The 17,717-nt window shown below is 39.6% G+C and overlaps 1 protein-coding gene across 1 annotated transcript; it reads left to right on the forward strand.

The window, feature by feature from the left end:
* The first annotated feature begins 1,902 nt into the window (after positions 1–1,902).
* LOC147566676 (uncharacterized) lies at positions 1,903–6,453 on the forward strand. Its single transcript, XM_086653181.1, has 9 exons — positions 1,903–2,272; positions 2,354–2,535; positions 3,262–3,440; positions 3,655–3,939; positions 4,021–4,079; positions 4,198–4,234; positions 4,353–4,424; positions 4,966–5,287; positions 5,711–6,453. The coding sequence occupies exons 1-9, from the start codon at positions 2,149–2,151 to the stop codon at positions 6,149–6,151; spliced, it is 1,701 nt and encodes a 566-aa protein (XP_086509307.1). The 5' UTR covers positions 1,903–2,148; the 3' UTR covers positions 6,152–6,453.
* The last annotated feature ends 11,264 nt before the right edge of the window (positions 6,454–17,717 follow it).

Raw genomic sequence — 17,717 nt, forward strand, 5'->3', positions numbered from 1 at the left:
GATCACTAGATCAACTCTGTATTTCGTCCATTGGATTGATGTTGAGTTTATTTTATTTATGTATCTTCAATTAATAGTTTCTGAACTTGCCACTCTTCCACTCTTAAGGACTCGTCTGTTGATCGGATGTGACGTTCAATGACATTTTTCTACCCTTATGATCCGCATTATCTACGTTAGCTTTGGTTGCTTTAAGCATTTCAAACTTTGTCAAGGTTTTTCTTGCATTTTCTTGCGAAGGAGGAACTATTGTTTCAATAAGAATGATACTATTGATTAGTTCCTATATGTTTTGTAAGTAATTTTACCAATAGGTTTTCACCAAGATATTGAAGGAAGTCATAACTTGTTAGTTAGGTCTTTTTTATGTCAAAAGGGATTCAGAAATGGTATTACATGTCCTGAATAGTAAGTTTTAGTTCGTTTAGGACTTCCTTGTCGTTTTAGAGTAGACATCAATGCAAAGAGCTTCCAGTATGTTGTGTTTGCTTGATCAAATGACATCCCATTGTTAATGCTACAATTCGCAAATAATATATTGGCTTGGTGTTGCGAAGTACTGAACTTGGAACATATCAAATAAACGAATCAAATGAAACCTAAAAGATAGTTCTCTGTATGAACCAGCATGCATTACAGTTCAGAACTAATATAATTTCTGTTATATAACTAAAAATGTTGTTGAGGAGATTAGACTTAGGAGTAACTGAGTAAGTGTAAGATTCTACCTTCATTTTTTTATCATGTTTCCAGAAACGTCGATTGTAAGAATCGACCTTCATCTTTCCAAAGAAACCTGAGTTCAGTTTGAGCTGAAATCGGCAAAAAAATGAGAGAAGAAAGATTCACTTTTTCGGGGGAAGAAGCTAGTTGTTCTGAGCTGGTTTTTTATTCCAATCAGGCCTTGGGGGGATGGGGTTAGGCGCGCTGTAATCTGGATCGTTACAGTTCTACTGATCAAAACTTAAATTCTCGAAGTTAAAACCTATGAAGCCAAATAGAATTAAAGAGTGGAGCTCACATGGAGACTTAGGTATGGTCCAGGTCCAAATTTTCCTCCTTTTCTACCAACTCTCCAAGATGAAGATGGGCCAGAGTATGAAGAGAGGGAGAGAAAAGGAGTAACAGTCAGAGAGAGATTCTTATTAAGCGGAGAGAGAAAAAAGGCCGTCCACCACTCTTTGGCGCAACGGTTGGACACCCTTCTTAAACCCAAGAGGTTGTGAAATGAGTCTCGATGGAAGCAGTTTGTCATCAAGATTTATCTCATGTAAATTAAGCAATATTTAAAATAAATATTGTAATAAATTTGTCGGGCTTTAGGCTTCTTTCATTATGGCCTAAATTAGACGATTATAATGCCCATCACATCTTCATGATGCATCAATGCCTTGTAACGACTAACGTGCATCAATGTCTTGTAACAACTAACGTAGGTCAGTAGTCGATTTCTCAAAAAAAAAGAAAAACAAAACCTAATTGGCAATGCTATGGACGAATTGATAATGAACCTAAATTTTAGAAAGGGTGGTCAATCCCCACAATCATGAATCATGGACTTCAAGTCCACGAACATTTTTCTTCTACGATTTAATGGTTAGACATTGACAGATTTTAAACATCTAACTAGATGTGTTCAAAGATTTTAAAAGGGTCACGAAGATATGGATTGACTACCCGTTTAGTTATTGTTTACGTAGCGTGCGTTAATGATTTAGTGACATTATCAAAAAAAAAAAAAAAAGTAACGAGTTAGTGGTGATTCAACTACCATTCTGTCTTGATTCTCATGGCACACTGACTATAACTACTGGACTGACCGACTGACATACAAAACAAAAATCTCACGTTCCCTAATCTGACCTTTTTCCCCACCATGTGAACGTATTGTTCCTAAAAAGTAAAAGTGAAAAGAAGTAGAGGCCAAAAACAAAACAAAATGAAATAAAAAGTTCCTTAGGCATAAAAACCGGAACACTCGCTGATGTCTTAAAATCTAAAATCATCATAACAATAAATCTCTCCTCCTCCTTTTAATGAGATCTGGTTAATGAATGAATAAATTCTCTCTCTCTCTCTCTCTCTCTCTCTCTTCATCTGCGGCTCCTGCTTTTCTGCTTTCTCTCTCTAAAAGAGTGGTGATCGCAGATGATGAAGACACCACTTCATCAGCTCAATTTCTTTCTTCTATTCACTTGTCTAATCTTCATCTCATCATCATCTTCTATCAGTTTTGATCAACGAATCTTAGATCATCAGAAGTTGAGCTTAGGTTCGTTTCTTTTGTCGATTCAAGTTTGCTTGTTTAATGGTGATCCAGTTTTCATTTAATGTTTGCTTTGTCTCTATCCAGGTGAAAAGAAGTTGGGGGGGCTATGGACAAAGGGAGACCTGTCACTTGGAGGAGAAGCACCATCACCTGCTCCACCAGAAACACTTGTTTTGGCTGAGAAGAGGACAAATAGGCCTGATGTTCTCTTTGGCTTCCGTCGGTATCGTGATGGTTGGGACATTCGTAATCCCCATTACTGGGCTGTGAGTAACCTTTCTCTCTCTAAATTTCTCTCTCTTTCTCTCTCTATATATATATATATATATATATATATATTAGTATCTCACATTCACTGAAAAGCTACTTAATAAAATATAAGGGTTTCTTTTTAACATCTAGACAGATAATGTGAAGAATACTATTCTTATGATACTTTCAAAGATATACTTGACTGATCCACAATTTGTTATTTTTTTATAATGTCCTCATCAAGTAGATCATATTGCTGATAAAGATGGTAATGATCTGTTTTGTTATGGTAGATCTGCTGACCTAGTTGGATAAAATTTCAAGTATTTGTTTGTTTGAGCTCATTTCCTGAAACTGGAACCCGTGTAATTAGTAGATTTGGCTTTGGGTTCGAATAAACTGATCAAAGCATAGGTCTTAAGTAATAGGAGAAATTGAGGTGGGAAAACTATCGTGTCAACTGAACCGAAAAAGCGTTTTTATCTATGTTATTTATGCTATCAATTGCAAAATCTTTTTGGGTAGAAATATTTATTTGTACATTCATATCCCCTTTTGAGATTTTTGGGTTGCTCCCTTTATCCGACACCTCGTTTTGGCGTCAGGTACCAATACCCGTACCAGTGTCCATTCATACATATATTACTCATGAGAATGCACAAAGAGTTGGATAGTCGATGAACTATGATGAACATAATGATGGAAGAACATTTCTTGTATTTTGACTATTATATTTGCAGTCTGTTGGGTTTACAGGTTCCGCTGGCTTCATTCTTGCTGCTCTTTGGTTTGTTTCTTTCGGGCTGGCTCTAATTGTTCATCATTGCTGTAAATGTAAAATAACTATGAAAGACGAAGGCTCCAACAATCCACATCGGATTTGTCTTATTTTCCTCCTTCTCCTCACATGTGCTGCAGCGTAATACTTTAAACTCTGAACTTCAGTTACATATATTATATTTTACTAAAGAAAATCAATTTAGTTTACAACTTACTAGCAACTGATTGTGAAATTTATAGTCTTTATGCTGAATTAAATTGATGTCACAATTCAACACTAAAATATCAAGTTATCTTCAGGCAACAACCTGAGTATACAGGGCTTGTCTCACCTTCTCACTTTCTCTCATCAGGGTTGGATGTATACTTCTCTCAGTGGGGCAGGATGAGTTTCATGGAGAGGTGTTGCATACTCTGAACTATGTCGTGCATCAGTCAGAGTTTGTTGTGCAGACTTTGAGAAATGTGACAGAATATCTGTCACTTGCCAAGACTATATATGTGGACCAGTTTTTCCTTCCGTCAAACATCAAGGAGGAAATCGACAAGTTAAATGTCGATCTAAATACTGCTGCAAATACTCTTGCGGAGAAAACAAGTGAAAATTCTAGCAGAATACGAAAAGTTTTCGGTGCTGTGTATGAACTCTTACTCTTTGTTTTGGTATCTAGTAGCACTTAAATCGCAAATGATTCTAATTGTTTGAAATCTTACTCTAGGCGGTCATCATTAATCACAATGGCGGCAGTTATGCTTCTCTTAGCTCTTCTTGGTCTTTGTACGTGTCTCTGTTGGGAACTTTAAAGTCCATTTTTGTAGCCTGACTGTATACCTCTATTTGTAGTTTTATTTCTTTTTTTATCTAAATGTCACTAATTGCTGATGATTTTCTGCAGTGCTTTCCATGCTTGGCCACCAACATGCAATTTACATGTACTTTTCTTCACTTTTGGTTGCGCAATTTCATTGTTGGTTGACTATATGCCTTGTTTGGTTGCTTTCCTGTTTATTTTTTGTATCTATGCTTGATGTTCCTGTCATGTGGTTACAGATTTATCTGGAGTGGATGGCTACTTGTGGCAGTTACGTTAATCCTTTGTGGAGTTTTTCTAATCTTAAACAAGTAAGCTAACTGACCTACAATAATAGTTATCTTTCATTGGCAGTCTGATATCAATTTTCCTTGAGGTTATTATCATGTACTCATAGGGAAGGCATATGTCTGCTGTATATTCTTATTCAGTAGTTGTTATGTTTGTAATATAGGTCATTATGCCTTATTTCCTAAAATATATTAGTTTTTTTATCGGGTATTTCCTACCTCGGAGTCAATTATCCGCCATGGATACTGAACTAATTCAGTCTGTGACTCTCTGTCTACTGATTCCGTTCAAATTGATTGGATTGTTTGATCCATGTGATGGCTAACATATTGTGTTCCTTTAACCGGTTTGCTAGCCATTCTCTTAGTTGCCTCTTTTTCTCCTTATGTTACTTTCTTCTACTTCTTGTAGCTATTCTTTGCCGAGGTTAAGTTTGTGCCTACTTATCTTCTTGGTCCATTTGTATTTTTTACCTTTCTGTAATGAATGGATATAAAACATTGAATTTGGTTTAGATTATCAAGAAATAACAGACCAACCACAATTTTTGTTTTCACACAGTGCTATTTCAGATACTTGTGTGGCCATGGGCGAATGGGTCGAGAATCCTCATGCAGAAACGACTCTAAGTGAGATACTTCCGTGTGTAGATCAACGGACAACAAACAAGACCCTTATCCAAAGTAAAGAAGTAATCAGTCAACTCGTGAATGTTGTTAACACTGCGATATGGTCTTTTGCCAACTGGGATCCAACTCCTAAGGACATTGCTTACTATAACCAGTCTGGGCCTCTGTTGCCACCTCTATGTTCTCCATTTGACTCGCAGATGCGTGATCGCATGTGTACACCTCAAGAAGTGACCTTCTCCAATGCTTCTGTGGTAAGCTTCTCTTATTTATTATCAGTGTCGTTTGTAGAGGTGAGCTTCTTAGTGACTCATAGAAGTTCTCCTGTAAGAGAAACAATGGGGTGCCCTGATCGTCTGAAGCAAATTATATCAATTATTTATAACCACATATCAACTAGAATCAATGGTCAAATATACACACCGACTAGATCTAGTAGCCCAGTGATGTTTAAGTCTCTCTTGGATCATATTATGCTGACACTGTATTACATCTTAAGTAGAGGGATTGTTTCAAATACGCAGAACTTGGAATAACTAATGATTTTGGGTCGTAAAGTTTTAGTGCTCATACACTAATCTTCTTTAGTGTGTTCTCTGTAATCTGCTCATCTTTTTATCCTAAGCTCAAAAGCAGTAATTTGATTTTTGAACAACTTATTTCCGTGTGTTTTCTAGATTTGGCAGAACTACACCTGCACAGTGTCTGTTTCTGGTTTATGCACAAGTGTGGGTAGAATAACCCCTGGAATGTACTCACAGTTGGTAGCAGCAGTGAATGCAAGTTATGCCCTTGATCACTACACGCCACCATTACTCAGTCTCCAGGACTGTAATTTCGTGAGGGAGACATTCCATCATATCACAACAGAGTATTGCCCTCCAGCAGAGCGTTATCTTAAGATGGTGAATGCAGGTCTGGTGCTCATTTCGGTAGGAATTATGCTCTGCCTTATCCTCTGGTTAGTATATGCAAACCGCCCCCAAAGGGAGGAAGTGTTTGTGCGAAATCTATCTATACCCATAAAAGCTCTTTGGAATTGCACTGGCAAACGTAGTAATAGTACTAGAAATGATACCAATAACAACACAACTTCATCTAATGGTGTTGAAGTTTAGTAGTTGTAGTATAGAATGATGAAGTCATTAGTAGTTTCTATTCTGGTTTTGGTTGTGGTTTTTTTGTGAGCTTGTATCGATCATCTTTAGCAGTCTTAAACCCGAAGTGAGGCGAAGCATCATTTTAGGTCGGGGAACACAAGTTAGTTTAGTATATTTGGTTCCCCTTTGTACATGTAATATCTAGAATAAGTCCATATTCACAGTTTTGTGGAAATAAATGTTGTTTATGTAAGATATCCTCTATTTGCAAGTATATTAAACTACGATCGGTAGATCGCCGTGTGTATGTTTTGATATCATTCATCATCTCTTTATTTTAGATTGTGCAGTCAGTTTACCACATATGGATACTTTGGAAACTTGATTATTTTGAAAAAAAATTTGTTACTTTGCCAATCAGTCAGGCACCAAGGATCCTTATTTTCATAACTTGTTGGAAATACATACAGAGGTTAGTGACGGTACCAACGGGTCAGGCACAAGTTGAATATTAGATTTTTTTTTTTTTTGTGTTGGAACCAACTTATGAGAAGTGGAAAAGGAACATATAAGCTGCACTACTTTGACCTCTGCTACGAGCATAAATGGTCATGAGGGCAGCATGGAAAAGTTACATTGACCATATGGAGATGATAACGTGTGCCGTCACAAATGTAGACATCTGATCATATGGGAATAACACCTCTTTCATCTCTGTTGGTGTGTATGAGGGTATAACCCATGCCCGCCAGGGCACGGACAATTCTATCAATTAAATGCGTCACGTGAGGTTCGCTTTAAGATAATTGTGGTTGATCTATACGCGCCCTACATTGCAGCTATAGGCACCCGTCAAAAGCTAAAGTTTAAGGGATCCATATGTAAATGGGGTGCCTACAACAATAACATGGACACCTTTTTAAGTCTTCCCAAAGAAAGATGGAATCCTTGAAAATATGTTCTTTCTTATAATCTCAACCCTTGAATGAATTCTAATCAAATCTGAACCCTCAAACTTTGAGAGAATAAATCTCAACCATTAGAGATGAACATGGGAAAGTAAACCTTGACCATTGGGAGGAGGGAGAAAGATACCCTCCTCCCTTATTATATAGATATATATGGGTGCCTCTCTAAGTGCACCCCAGAATTGTGCTTGGGGCATCCGTCTGAAGGCGTCCCCGGTACGGACTCAAAATTGCTCTAGCTTGAAGGGTCTGATGCAAGTGTTTCTTCTTCGTTCTTTGAATGTGAGACCTAACTGGAAGAGTTCCAGACCCTCGGCCACTCCAAGGCAATGCATTGGGCTTCAGACTGGTTAGTCAGAGAAGGACGCCCATAAGTACCGAGAGTCGATAGAGATTGACCCAGAAATATATGCATACTCTATACAGCGTATAGGCATGTTTGGGGATTGTTGTATTATTTTGGTCCAGAATTCTAATTGGCTAACTCCCTTTACAATCCATTAGGGTCAGTTTGATACGTTAGAATGTCTGAGTAAGAAAATCAACCTTTTTCTTATGGAAAGAAAACAATTATTTTCACATGTGAATTGACTTTGTAAAGTGTTTTTTTATTATTTTTTTATTTTTTGAAAACCATTGAAACCATTTTCATTCATAAGTGATTAAATCACAAGTTACATGAATATAATTCTTATTTCGTGATCATCATCTTTCATTCTAATTAATGTCAGAAACCCTAATGTCATGCTCCAATTTTAATTCACCGATGGGGTCCACATCTTCCATTTTTTCAACAATTCACCAAAGTAATCCTCCCATTTTAATACTAACATAAAAAAACTCATCATCACATTGTCGATAACCTTAATTTATAGATTTAACCTATAATCCCATTTTAATACTAAAATAAAAAAACCCAAATTCCAGATATCGATTCAACCTTCATATAGATACAATTGATGAAGAAAGCCGTATAACCCAATAGTGTCGATTTGGTTTTCTTCTCTGGTGTTCATCTTTGATGAAGAAAGCTGATAGTAAACCCGATGGATTCTTCATCAAGTGGATTTCTTTGGAGGTTGGATCTATTTGGGTCCTTCATCAATTGATTTTTGACCTGGAATGATTGAGAGTTTAAGAAGTTGATAAACTTCACATGAACTTTTAAGAGAGAAAGATGAAGAGTAGATATTGTTTAGAGAAAGAACGAGGAAGAGAGATAGAGCAGGTTTAGAAAGAGGAGAGAGAGCGTGTTTTTAATTTGGAGGGTGAGAATTGTGTTTTCCCACCTTTTGGGTGGGAAAATTTATGACCTTATTTTCTTATTTTTTTTTCCCATAAGAAAGTGACTTTCACACCTTTTTAACCCAATCAAACACCAGAAAGTCCACTTTCTTATACTTTCTTAAGAAAGCGATTTTTCCAACCTCATTTTCCCACGTATCAAACAGACCCTTAAGTTTGTTTTCTTTTAGTTACCTTGTAAGAGAAGACATGTCTCTACGATGAAAAAAAAACTACTCCATTGTTTATTTTAATTAGCTTCTAGTATAATAAGATTTTAAACTTTTCTGCCTAAAGAAAGAGTTGATGACCCGAGAGCTTCTCTCTCTAACTTTAGAGAGAGAAAGTAGATCTAGTTTGTAATCAAGAACAGAGATCTTGGCTGGAAACAGTCGGAGATAAGGGTAGCCCTGAACCCAATCTGCAGGGAGTAACCAACTTGCCTTGTATAAATCCACAAAAGGATCATAACCAGAGGCAGTAAATTAGCCAGAATGATGAAGATGTTTGAAGTTTTTTGAGGGATTGGTGTTGACTGAGATCTTTTGTTTGGTTGTATTTATGATTTGTACATCCGCATCTGACTCTCTTAAGAACTACTAAGTCTCACTTCTAGTTGTGTGGTTCCTTTAGATCTGTTTACTTCTTCTACCCAATAACTGATTTAGTGACTTGTCTAAAAAAAACTAGAGTATTTAGTTTAAAGAGTGTTCCCCATTTTCTTTCTGTTTGTTTATCCTCATCTTTCTACTAACAAGATCTTCTTACTCTCCCACTCTTCTGTTCTTTGCTTTTGTATGTTTAATGAAATGGTAGTAGAGCAAAGTCTCTTCCTAGGTAAGTTTGAATTCTATCTTCAGTTCTTCACGATTTCCTTGTCGCCGAGCTCATTGATTCCGATTGCAGAAGTAATATCCGGCCAATAGCTGAAGAAATGACACATGTTCTCTCTGTAGAGCTTGTGCCTCTGAATGGTACCGGTGTCCATACACTTAGCTCCCACACAATTTATTTGGTGGACTATTACAATTTCGTGGGCTTGGTGGTGCGTTCAAGGCCCAACTTACTTTCCTGTTATTGGACTTATACATTGTATTGTTCCGGACACCTTTTGATCCCAGAATTTGTACTCAAGTTGGGGCCTTATTTCTATTGGGTCAACCGTTTGACGCTACAATCTATGTAGGTTTATCTCCTTACTTGTTATGGTTTTGGGCTCCTATCTTGGTTACCACTACAACTGTGGCCTCGATTATGACCATACTTCTCACAAGATATGGTTCTCTACTTCACCCTTTGCAGCTTGTCTTGCGTGATTTGCTGACTTCGTTGAGTATTTCGACTTATACTTAGTAAGCGACCCTATTTACCAGGTGTTCAATCGCGATCATTTCGGATTGGGGTGGGACATGACTTCTCTATCGAGAGAATACTGGGGGATAATCCTGGAATCTTTTGATTCCGCCTTTAAGAAATTGTGTGGCTTGTTTGAAGCTATGAATTTATCTTTCCATTCGGTTCTTCAGGCGTGGTTTGAGCTAAATCTGGTTCTGAAATGGTGGTCATGGTTCAAGGGGGTTCCTATCTGACTTTTTGGTTGGGAGATGGTTAAGCGTCGTTGCGTTTGGTCCTGTATGATTGTCTTTGGAGTACTTCTCTTTTCCACTTACTATTGCGGAGAAAGATATCAATTGTCGAAGACACAGAATGAAGTAAACCGTTTCAATTATGAATATTATATTTGTTTCTTCATGTCTGTATCCCTCCTTTCAGTGTTGTAATGTTCATGTTTAATAAATAAGACAACGATACCACTTGTTTAAAAAAAGAAAATTAACTTTCAGTGTTGTAATGTTCATGTCTGTAAACCGTCAATTAACTTGATAAGTTGGAACATTAGGGGTGCTGCCAGGAAGAAGGCTGCAGTTAGGAAGTTGCGCCTTGAATTGAAGGCAAATTTTGTTTTCTGCAAGAAACCAAGAAGGAAGTTGTCACTAGTAATTTTGTGTCGGGTCTCTGGGGTCATTGTAATGTGGACTGGAGATTTCTCCCTGCCAATGGATCCGCGAGTGGGATTCTTTGTATGTGGGATCCCCTTTATTTTGTTTTTAAGGATGTGATAGTGGGTAGATTTTCTGTTTCGATCAAAGTTTGTAATGTTCTTGATGGATTTGAATGGACCGCTTCTTCCGTGTATGGACCTTGCATTCATAACCTTAGGGAGGAATTCTGGATAGAGCTTGACTCTGTTAGAGCTAGATGGAATCTCCCTTGGTGTATTGGGGGGGATTTTAATGTGACTCGGTTTGCTAATGAGAAAATGAATAAACAGAACATCACCAGCAAAATGAAACGCTTCGACGAATGGATTAACAACAACCTCCTCATTGACCTCCCTGGGAATGGTATGGCGTTCACCTGGTCCATTAACCAATCTATCCCCTCCATGAGTCGTTTAGATCGGTTTCTCATTGACATGAAGTGGGAGGAGCATTATCCCTCTGTCTCTCAAATTATTCTTCCTAAGTATGTGTCGGACCACGCTCCAATTCTCCTTAAATCTGAATTCATTAGGAAGGGAAACCCTTCATTCAGATTCGAGGATATTTGGCTCTTGGATGGGGATTTTCTGCCCAAAGTCAAGGAATGGTGGGACGAGATGGATAGGGATGCTTCTCTATGGTCCAAGCTGAATCATCTCAAAGACAAATTGAAACCTTGGTCAAATGAGAAATTCAGAATTCAGCAAGAGGATATCAATTGAATCCAATCTGAGATTCAATCCTTGGACGTCATTGAGGAAACAAGGGAATTGAACGATTCAGAAAGGTTTCATCGTGCTTCTCTTCGTTCTGACTTGGAGAAGCTTCTTAGCCTCGAGGAAATTAGCTTGAGACAGAAATCAAGAGTTAAGTGGCTCGAAGCTGGGGACAGGAATTCCAGATATTTTCATAGCATCATCAACTGTAGGAAGAGATCCAATAGGATCGCTGCTATCAAGACGGGGGATGAGTTTATTATTGAAGAAGAGGAGATCAAGGCCAAGGTAGTTTCCCATTTTTCTTCTTTATATTTTGAACCTGCTTTTTGGAGGCCTGGGGTCGAAGGACTGGAGCTCCCCTCCATTTCATCCACCCAAGCTAAGGAGTTAGAGAAAGAATTTACAGAGGATGAGGTTCTGCAAGCTATCAAGGACTTAGCCAAAGACAAAGCTCCCGGGCCTGATGGTTTTTCCATTAACTTCTACACCAAATGTTGGGATTTCATTGGTACTGATTTGTTGAAGTTGTTTCACTCCTTTTGGTCGCCGGCCAGTCTTGATTGGAGACTCAATCAAACATTTTTAGTGTTGATTCCTAAGAAAGAAACTTCAGAATCTCTGAACGATTATAGACCTATCAGTCTGGTGGGCGGCCCTTATAAGATTCTTCCTAAGGTGCTAGCTAATAGGCTAAAGCAATGCCTTTATTCTATCATCTCTCCCAATTAGGGAGTGATGTGGCGTTAAAATACCACATTGAGATCACTTAATTCGGATGAGTTAGTTCGTTTCGGGTTTTATTTCTAATAATTTATGTATTTTTCTTGTTATGAAGCTTATTTGGAGTTTGACGCTTCATTCGGAATAAAACGGAGCATTTATCACTTTTTTATCTCGTGTGGAAGAGACCGGAAGGAAAGAGAGACCAGGGGTATTTTGGTAATTTTGGCAGAGATCAGAGGATAAGTGGCAAGTGGAGTCGATGGTGAATCCGGCGGCGAAAACGGAAGTCGAATCGGAGTTCGGACGAAAAAGTTATGGAAGAAGGAAGTTGAGGGTCATTTTTGTCTTTTCTGAAAATTAGATGAAGTAGAGACAATTATGAAGGCACCCCTTGATTTCTAAATGGAACTCAAAACCCAAATTCCAAGGGTCCAAGGAGGAAGACCAAAGAGACATTTTATGAGCACCTCAATTCAAGTCAAAGACTAATTAAGTAGTCAAAGTCAAGTCAAGTCAAGTCAAGGGTTTCAATTTAGTAGAGAAAGACTAAAAAAAAAAAAGAGAGAATAAGGCTGATTGGGGGGGTCTTCATCTTCTCCTTTATAAATTAGGGTTTAGAACGGAGAGAGAGAAAGGGGGAAAGAGGAGGACAAAAAAGGTAGTTGCCAAAGCCTTGGCCGGCACGGCTGAGCTCGACACGGGAAGAGCTGCTCGGGATTCCTTTAACAGCTCGAGACGCCGGCGAACAGAGAGGACAACAGCAGCTCGTCTTCAAGCTAGGAGAAGTTGCTGGTCGGGATTTCAAACTCGGGATTCTTAGGAACCAGCTCGTCGGAAACCCACCAGCCACACGGGACAGCAGCTCGGGTTCTCCATTGGAGTAGCTCGGGACAGCAACTCAACAGCTCGGTTTCCCTCATCAGCACGAGTTTACATCGTCAACAGCTCGGGAAACCGGCCGGCAGTGCTTGGTTGGATCTAGGGTTTTTGCTACTAACCGGAGCTTTCAAGGGTTTTCCGGCAATAATCTTTGGCCGGAAACCTTAGGGTTATTACTTAGGAACCTATTGCCTTGATTATCTTTGTGTTTGATTGAGTTTTTGAGTTAATATATCTAGAGAGAGAAAGCTTTCATGGTGGATTTGGTTTGAGAGGAAGAAGATGACACTCTGTTAAGGGGAGGTCAAATTCTGCTGAGAGGACACCTATTATACACTGTTAAGGGGACCTCTGCATTCTGTTACAGGGAGATCGACAGCACTTGAACACTTATATTTCCCGTCGATCTTAGTCTTGCGCCATCACCGAAATAGGGAGATTTTCACCTTAACTCATGTCTTTCTTTATTTTCTTCTCGTTTATTATGTGCTCCACCATGTCTAGCTAGCTTTTGTAGTCGGATACTCGTGATACATGTTTTGATGTGACAAGAGTTTTATTGCTTTTAATGATAAAATCTTCCGGATTTTTAGACCGTTCATGGACTGGAATCTGAGTTAAACCAAAAGTTCGTTGACCCATCCAAGTAAATGGGTGAAGTTAACTAACTTTTCATGCTTATAGATCATTAGTACTAGTCACTATCGACTTTGTGGATCGAAGTATCCTCCTCATTCGATTCTTGCTCGACCATTTTTCCCGAATCACTCTCACCTCTCACTTTTAGATTAGATCGTTTTATTTGTTTATTTATTATAAACCAATCAAAATCCCAATTATCATCTTTTCATTTTAGTCTGAGTTAGTGGTTGACACCTAAACCGGTGGGCTAGACTTTCTCGATATTCTTATTACCTTCCTGTCTTCGTGGATCGATCCCGGTCTTACCGGGTTATTACTTGACGCCCGTATACTTGCGGGTGGAGACCTATTTAGGGTAACCTTTTAGGCCCATCAGGGAGCGTTCATCGAAGGCAGGCAAATCCTAAATGGAGTCCTTATCGCCAATGAACTGCTGGATTCGAGAATCAAAAGCAAATCTACTTGTCTTTTAGTTAAAGTTGATTTAGAAAAGGCGTATGACAAGATTAGTTGGGATTTCTTATATTCGGTTATGGTTAAAATGAGGTTTAACAGGAAATGGAGGATTTGGATTTTTAACTGTATCTCCTCTGTCTCTTTCTCTGCTATCATCAATGGTACAACCACTTCGGTTTTCCTTAATTCCAGAGGCCTTCGTCAGGGAGACCCCTGTCCCCTCTCATGTTCCTCCTTGTGGCTGAAGTCCTGAGTTGCATGATTTTGAAAGGAGAAACCCTTGGATGGTTCGACGGCTTTAAAGCTTCAGAAGGAGGAACAGTGGTTTCTCATCTTCAGTTCACTGACGATACTCTGTTTTTTTATCAAAGATGAAGTTGGGCAGATCATCAAACTTAAGGACACTCTTATCTGGTTCGAAGCTACCTCGGGTTTGAAGGTGAATTTTAGCAAAAGCAAAGTTATTGAAGTGGGTTCGGTTCCTCTTTTAGACTTATTGGCTTCCTCCTTTGGGTGTGACAAATTCTCTCTCCCTACTTCTTATTTGGGTCTTCCCCTTGGCCACGGTTATAGATCGAAACATTTGTGGGATCTGGTCGTGGAGAAAGTGTCCAAGAGACTGTTGATGCACCCGAAAAGGTTGCACACCCAAGCGGAGGTATCAAGTAGTAACCGGTAAAACCGGAGTCGATCCAAGGATAGGTTGGTAGTCCGGTTATCGGGAGAGTCTAGCCCACCGGTCTACGAGTCACTCACTAACTTAGACTAAAAAGGAAAGGAAACAAAGATAAATAGGGGTTTTAGATTGAATAAGTAATAAGAGAAGAAAACGAGTAAAACTAAACTAAACAACAAAGTAAATAGGCGAGAGAGATTCGAGAGAAGAGTCGGAGAAACAAGAGTCGGGAGACGGTAAGACTCGATTCGGGCAACAAATAAGTGAGAGAGGTGTCGAAGTCCGGGAATCCATAATGATAAACCTACGACTATGTGTAGTCCGATTTGATGTGTCGAGGTACAATCGATATTCGACTCCTAAAGTAGATGTCTCTAAGTACTATGTATATCCGGAGATCATACTTAGTCAAACAAACGTCTAAATCGGTTAATCCCGAGTCATCGAAAGTGTCGTCTAGTCGCCTAACTATGTGAAGTGCATGACAAGACACATGAAATTATGACTTAGACTACGATCGATATCGAATACTTCGTTTCGTCTATTAACTATGCGAAGTGCTTGACAAGACACATGAAAATACGATCAAAACGATAATCGAAATAAATGAACATCAATTTATAATCAAAACATCAAATCATATTAAACATAGTCACGAATTCATCACATTTCATCGCATATAATCGACAAACTAAAGTGAGCTAAACATGGTGATTGAATAAGAAATGGAAAGGAAATGGTGAGAGAATCCCCCTTTTTCGATGTGGTTCGAGGCTAAGATCGTCGGAAAATATGAGTCTTTAAGGTGCAACCGATCTCCCCTTAGCAAATTCTGGGTTCCCATAGCGACCACCATCATCTTCTCCATTTAGAACACAACCTCCATTAAAGCTAACCCTAGCTTTCTCTCTCTAGAAATTTGTAACCCAAAATCAAATCAAACCATGTGGGAAGGTAGCCAAGATGATGGGGAGTAAAAGCCCTAAGGTTTCCGGCCAAGAAAGTGGCCGGAAACCCTAGAAATCCGGCAAAAAGAACTTCCGGCCAAGAAAGAAAAATTCCGGCCAGCAGCTCCCATGGAAGCTTCCCGTGCCCGCAGCCGCGTCCCGTCCGTGCATCCCATGCTTGCAGTCGCGTCCGTGAAGGCGTCCCGAGCTGCAGATGCGTCCCTAGTGCCGGATCCCGAGCTGCTAATCCCGTGGACGCGACCTTCATAGTTGCTGCTGTGTGCTGTTGCTACCGGTCTGCTGCTGGTCCCGTGGAAGCTTCCCGTGCCGGCTTGCTCATGCTCCTGCCGTGCTACAGCTCCAGCCCGAGCCGGCCAAGCTTTGGCCGAGCTTGGCCGGCACCTCCTTCTCCTTCCTCTCTTGTTGTCTCTCTCAAGCTCTTAAACTCCAAGAACAAAAACCCTAGCCTCTTGCCTCTTTTTCTCTCTCCTTTCCTCCCCAAGCTAGAAGATGAATGAAGAAGAAGATGAATAGTAGCCATTGACCCCTTACTCTAACTTGAGTCAAACCCTAGACTTAGTCAAACTTGACTAAGTCTTTAGACCACAAATGGGTGCCTATAAAATCTCTACCCAATTCTTCTTCTCTTAATATTTCTTGGGCTTGGACTTGGTTTTGGGCTTTGATTTAGAAACCAAGAGAGTGCCTCCATCCTTGTCTCTACATCTTCAAATTCTTACAAAGGACTAGAATACCCTCGGACTTCTTTCTTCCACATCTTCCCCGTCCGAACTCCGAATTGAATACCGTTTTCACCGTCGGACTCGTCATTGACTATACTCTTTATTTGATTTGCTTGAAGTCTTTTTCTCTCATTTTCGGTACATGAAATGATAGTGATAATTCGCTCCTTTTATTCCGAATCACATGCTTAACTCCAAAATAGGTACCTAACATGAAAAACACATAAAATATTATTGATAACACTCGAAAAGGAATAATTAGTCTAAGTTAGGCTCTCCAAATGTGACATTTTAGTGTCACATCAACTGTCCTCGTGGAAGGCCAGGCTTTTATCCCGAGGAGGTAAACTCACTCTAGTCAAAGCAGTCCTCTCTGCCCTCCCTATATATTTTCTTTCTCTTTTCTCTATGCCCGTGTCTGTCATTGGAGCGGTGGAGAAGAAATTTAGGGATTTCTTTTGGGATAATGATGAAAATTCCAAGAGAATTCATTGGGTGGCATGGGAATGGGTGTCAAACCGATTTTTCAAGGCGGGTTTAGGGATTAAGAGTTTGAGAGTCATGAATGATGCTTTGTTATCTAAGTGGATGTGGAGGTTCGGCCTAGAAAAAATCAATTATGGAGGAAGATAATTGTTGACAAATGTGGTGAAGCGGAATTTGGGTGGATTTCCAATACCCCAAAAGGGTCGTATGGTACCTCGGTGTGGCATACCAGGTTTTGGCATGACAGTTGGCTTAAGGATGCCCCCCTCAAGGAGTGTTACTCTTCCATATTTAACTTGTCGATTTCTAAGGAAGGGTCAGTTCACGAGTTTTTTTGATTCCTCTTCTGGATCTTAGATCTTGGAGCTGAGACGACATTTGTATGTTTGGGAGCTAGGATGCCAACGACCTTTTGGAGTCCCTTAACCAGGCGGTTATCTCGGATCAGGACGACTCTAGAGCCTGGATTTCCCCTCTTTTTTTAGATTTATCAGTTAAGGCCACTTACTCCCTGTTACATCAGGGCATCACCTATCCTTCCAACGTTTTTGCTGATATTTGGAAGAATGATATCCCCTTGAGAGTGATTGTGTTCCTGTGAGCTACGGTGCTCGGGAAAGTACCAACGATCGATTTTCTAAGGAAAATAGGCCTCACGACCCCTAACAGATGTCCTCTTTGCGGCGGCGCTGAAGAATCGGCATCTAATCTGTTTATCTTTTGTACAGTATCTTTCGAGGCTTGGATTAAGTTCATCAAAAGCATGGACATAAATTGGGTTTTCCCAAACTCGGTCGAGTCTCTCCTGCTGTCGTGGAAAGGGATTAAAGGCAGCCCCATGAAGAAGGCCATCCTCAACTTAATTCCTAAGGCCATGGTCTGGGCAATTTGGTCCTGTCGAAATGACGCCATCTTTCGAGAGAAAGTTCCCTCGGCTCATAAGATTTTCTTCTCTGCTAAATGCCTTATTTATCATTGGAGTAGAAAGATGTGCTGGGCTAAAACCATCTCTTTTGTTA

This window comes from Eschscholzia californica, unplaced genomic scaffold, assembly GCF_041429995.1.
Source record: "Eschscholzia californica isolate CP2 unplaced genomic scaffold, dmEscCali1.0.p SCAF_1, whole genome shotgun sequence".
Taxonomy (NCBI): Eukaryota; Viridiplantae; Streptophyta; class Magnoliopsida; order Ranunculales; family Papaveraceae; genus Eschscholzia; species Eschscholzia californica.

Bases quoted from the DNA above. Each gene is read 5' to 3' on its own strand.
- LOC147566676 (XM_086653181.1), top strand. From the start codon at position 2,149: ATGATGAAGACACCACTTCATCAGCTCAATTTCTTTCTTCTATTCACT. The intron at 4,425-4,965 runs GTAAGCTAACTG...GTTTTCACACAG, and splicing joins GTTTTTCTAATCTTAAACAA to TGCTATTTCAGATACTTGTG. The intron at 5,288-5,710 runs GTAAGCTTCTCT...TGTGTTTTCTAG, and splicing joins CCTTCTCCAATGCTTCTGTG to ATTTGGCAGAACTACACCTG.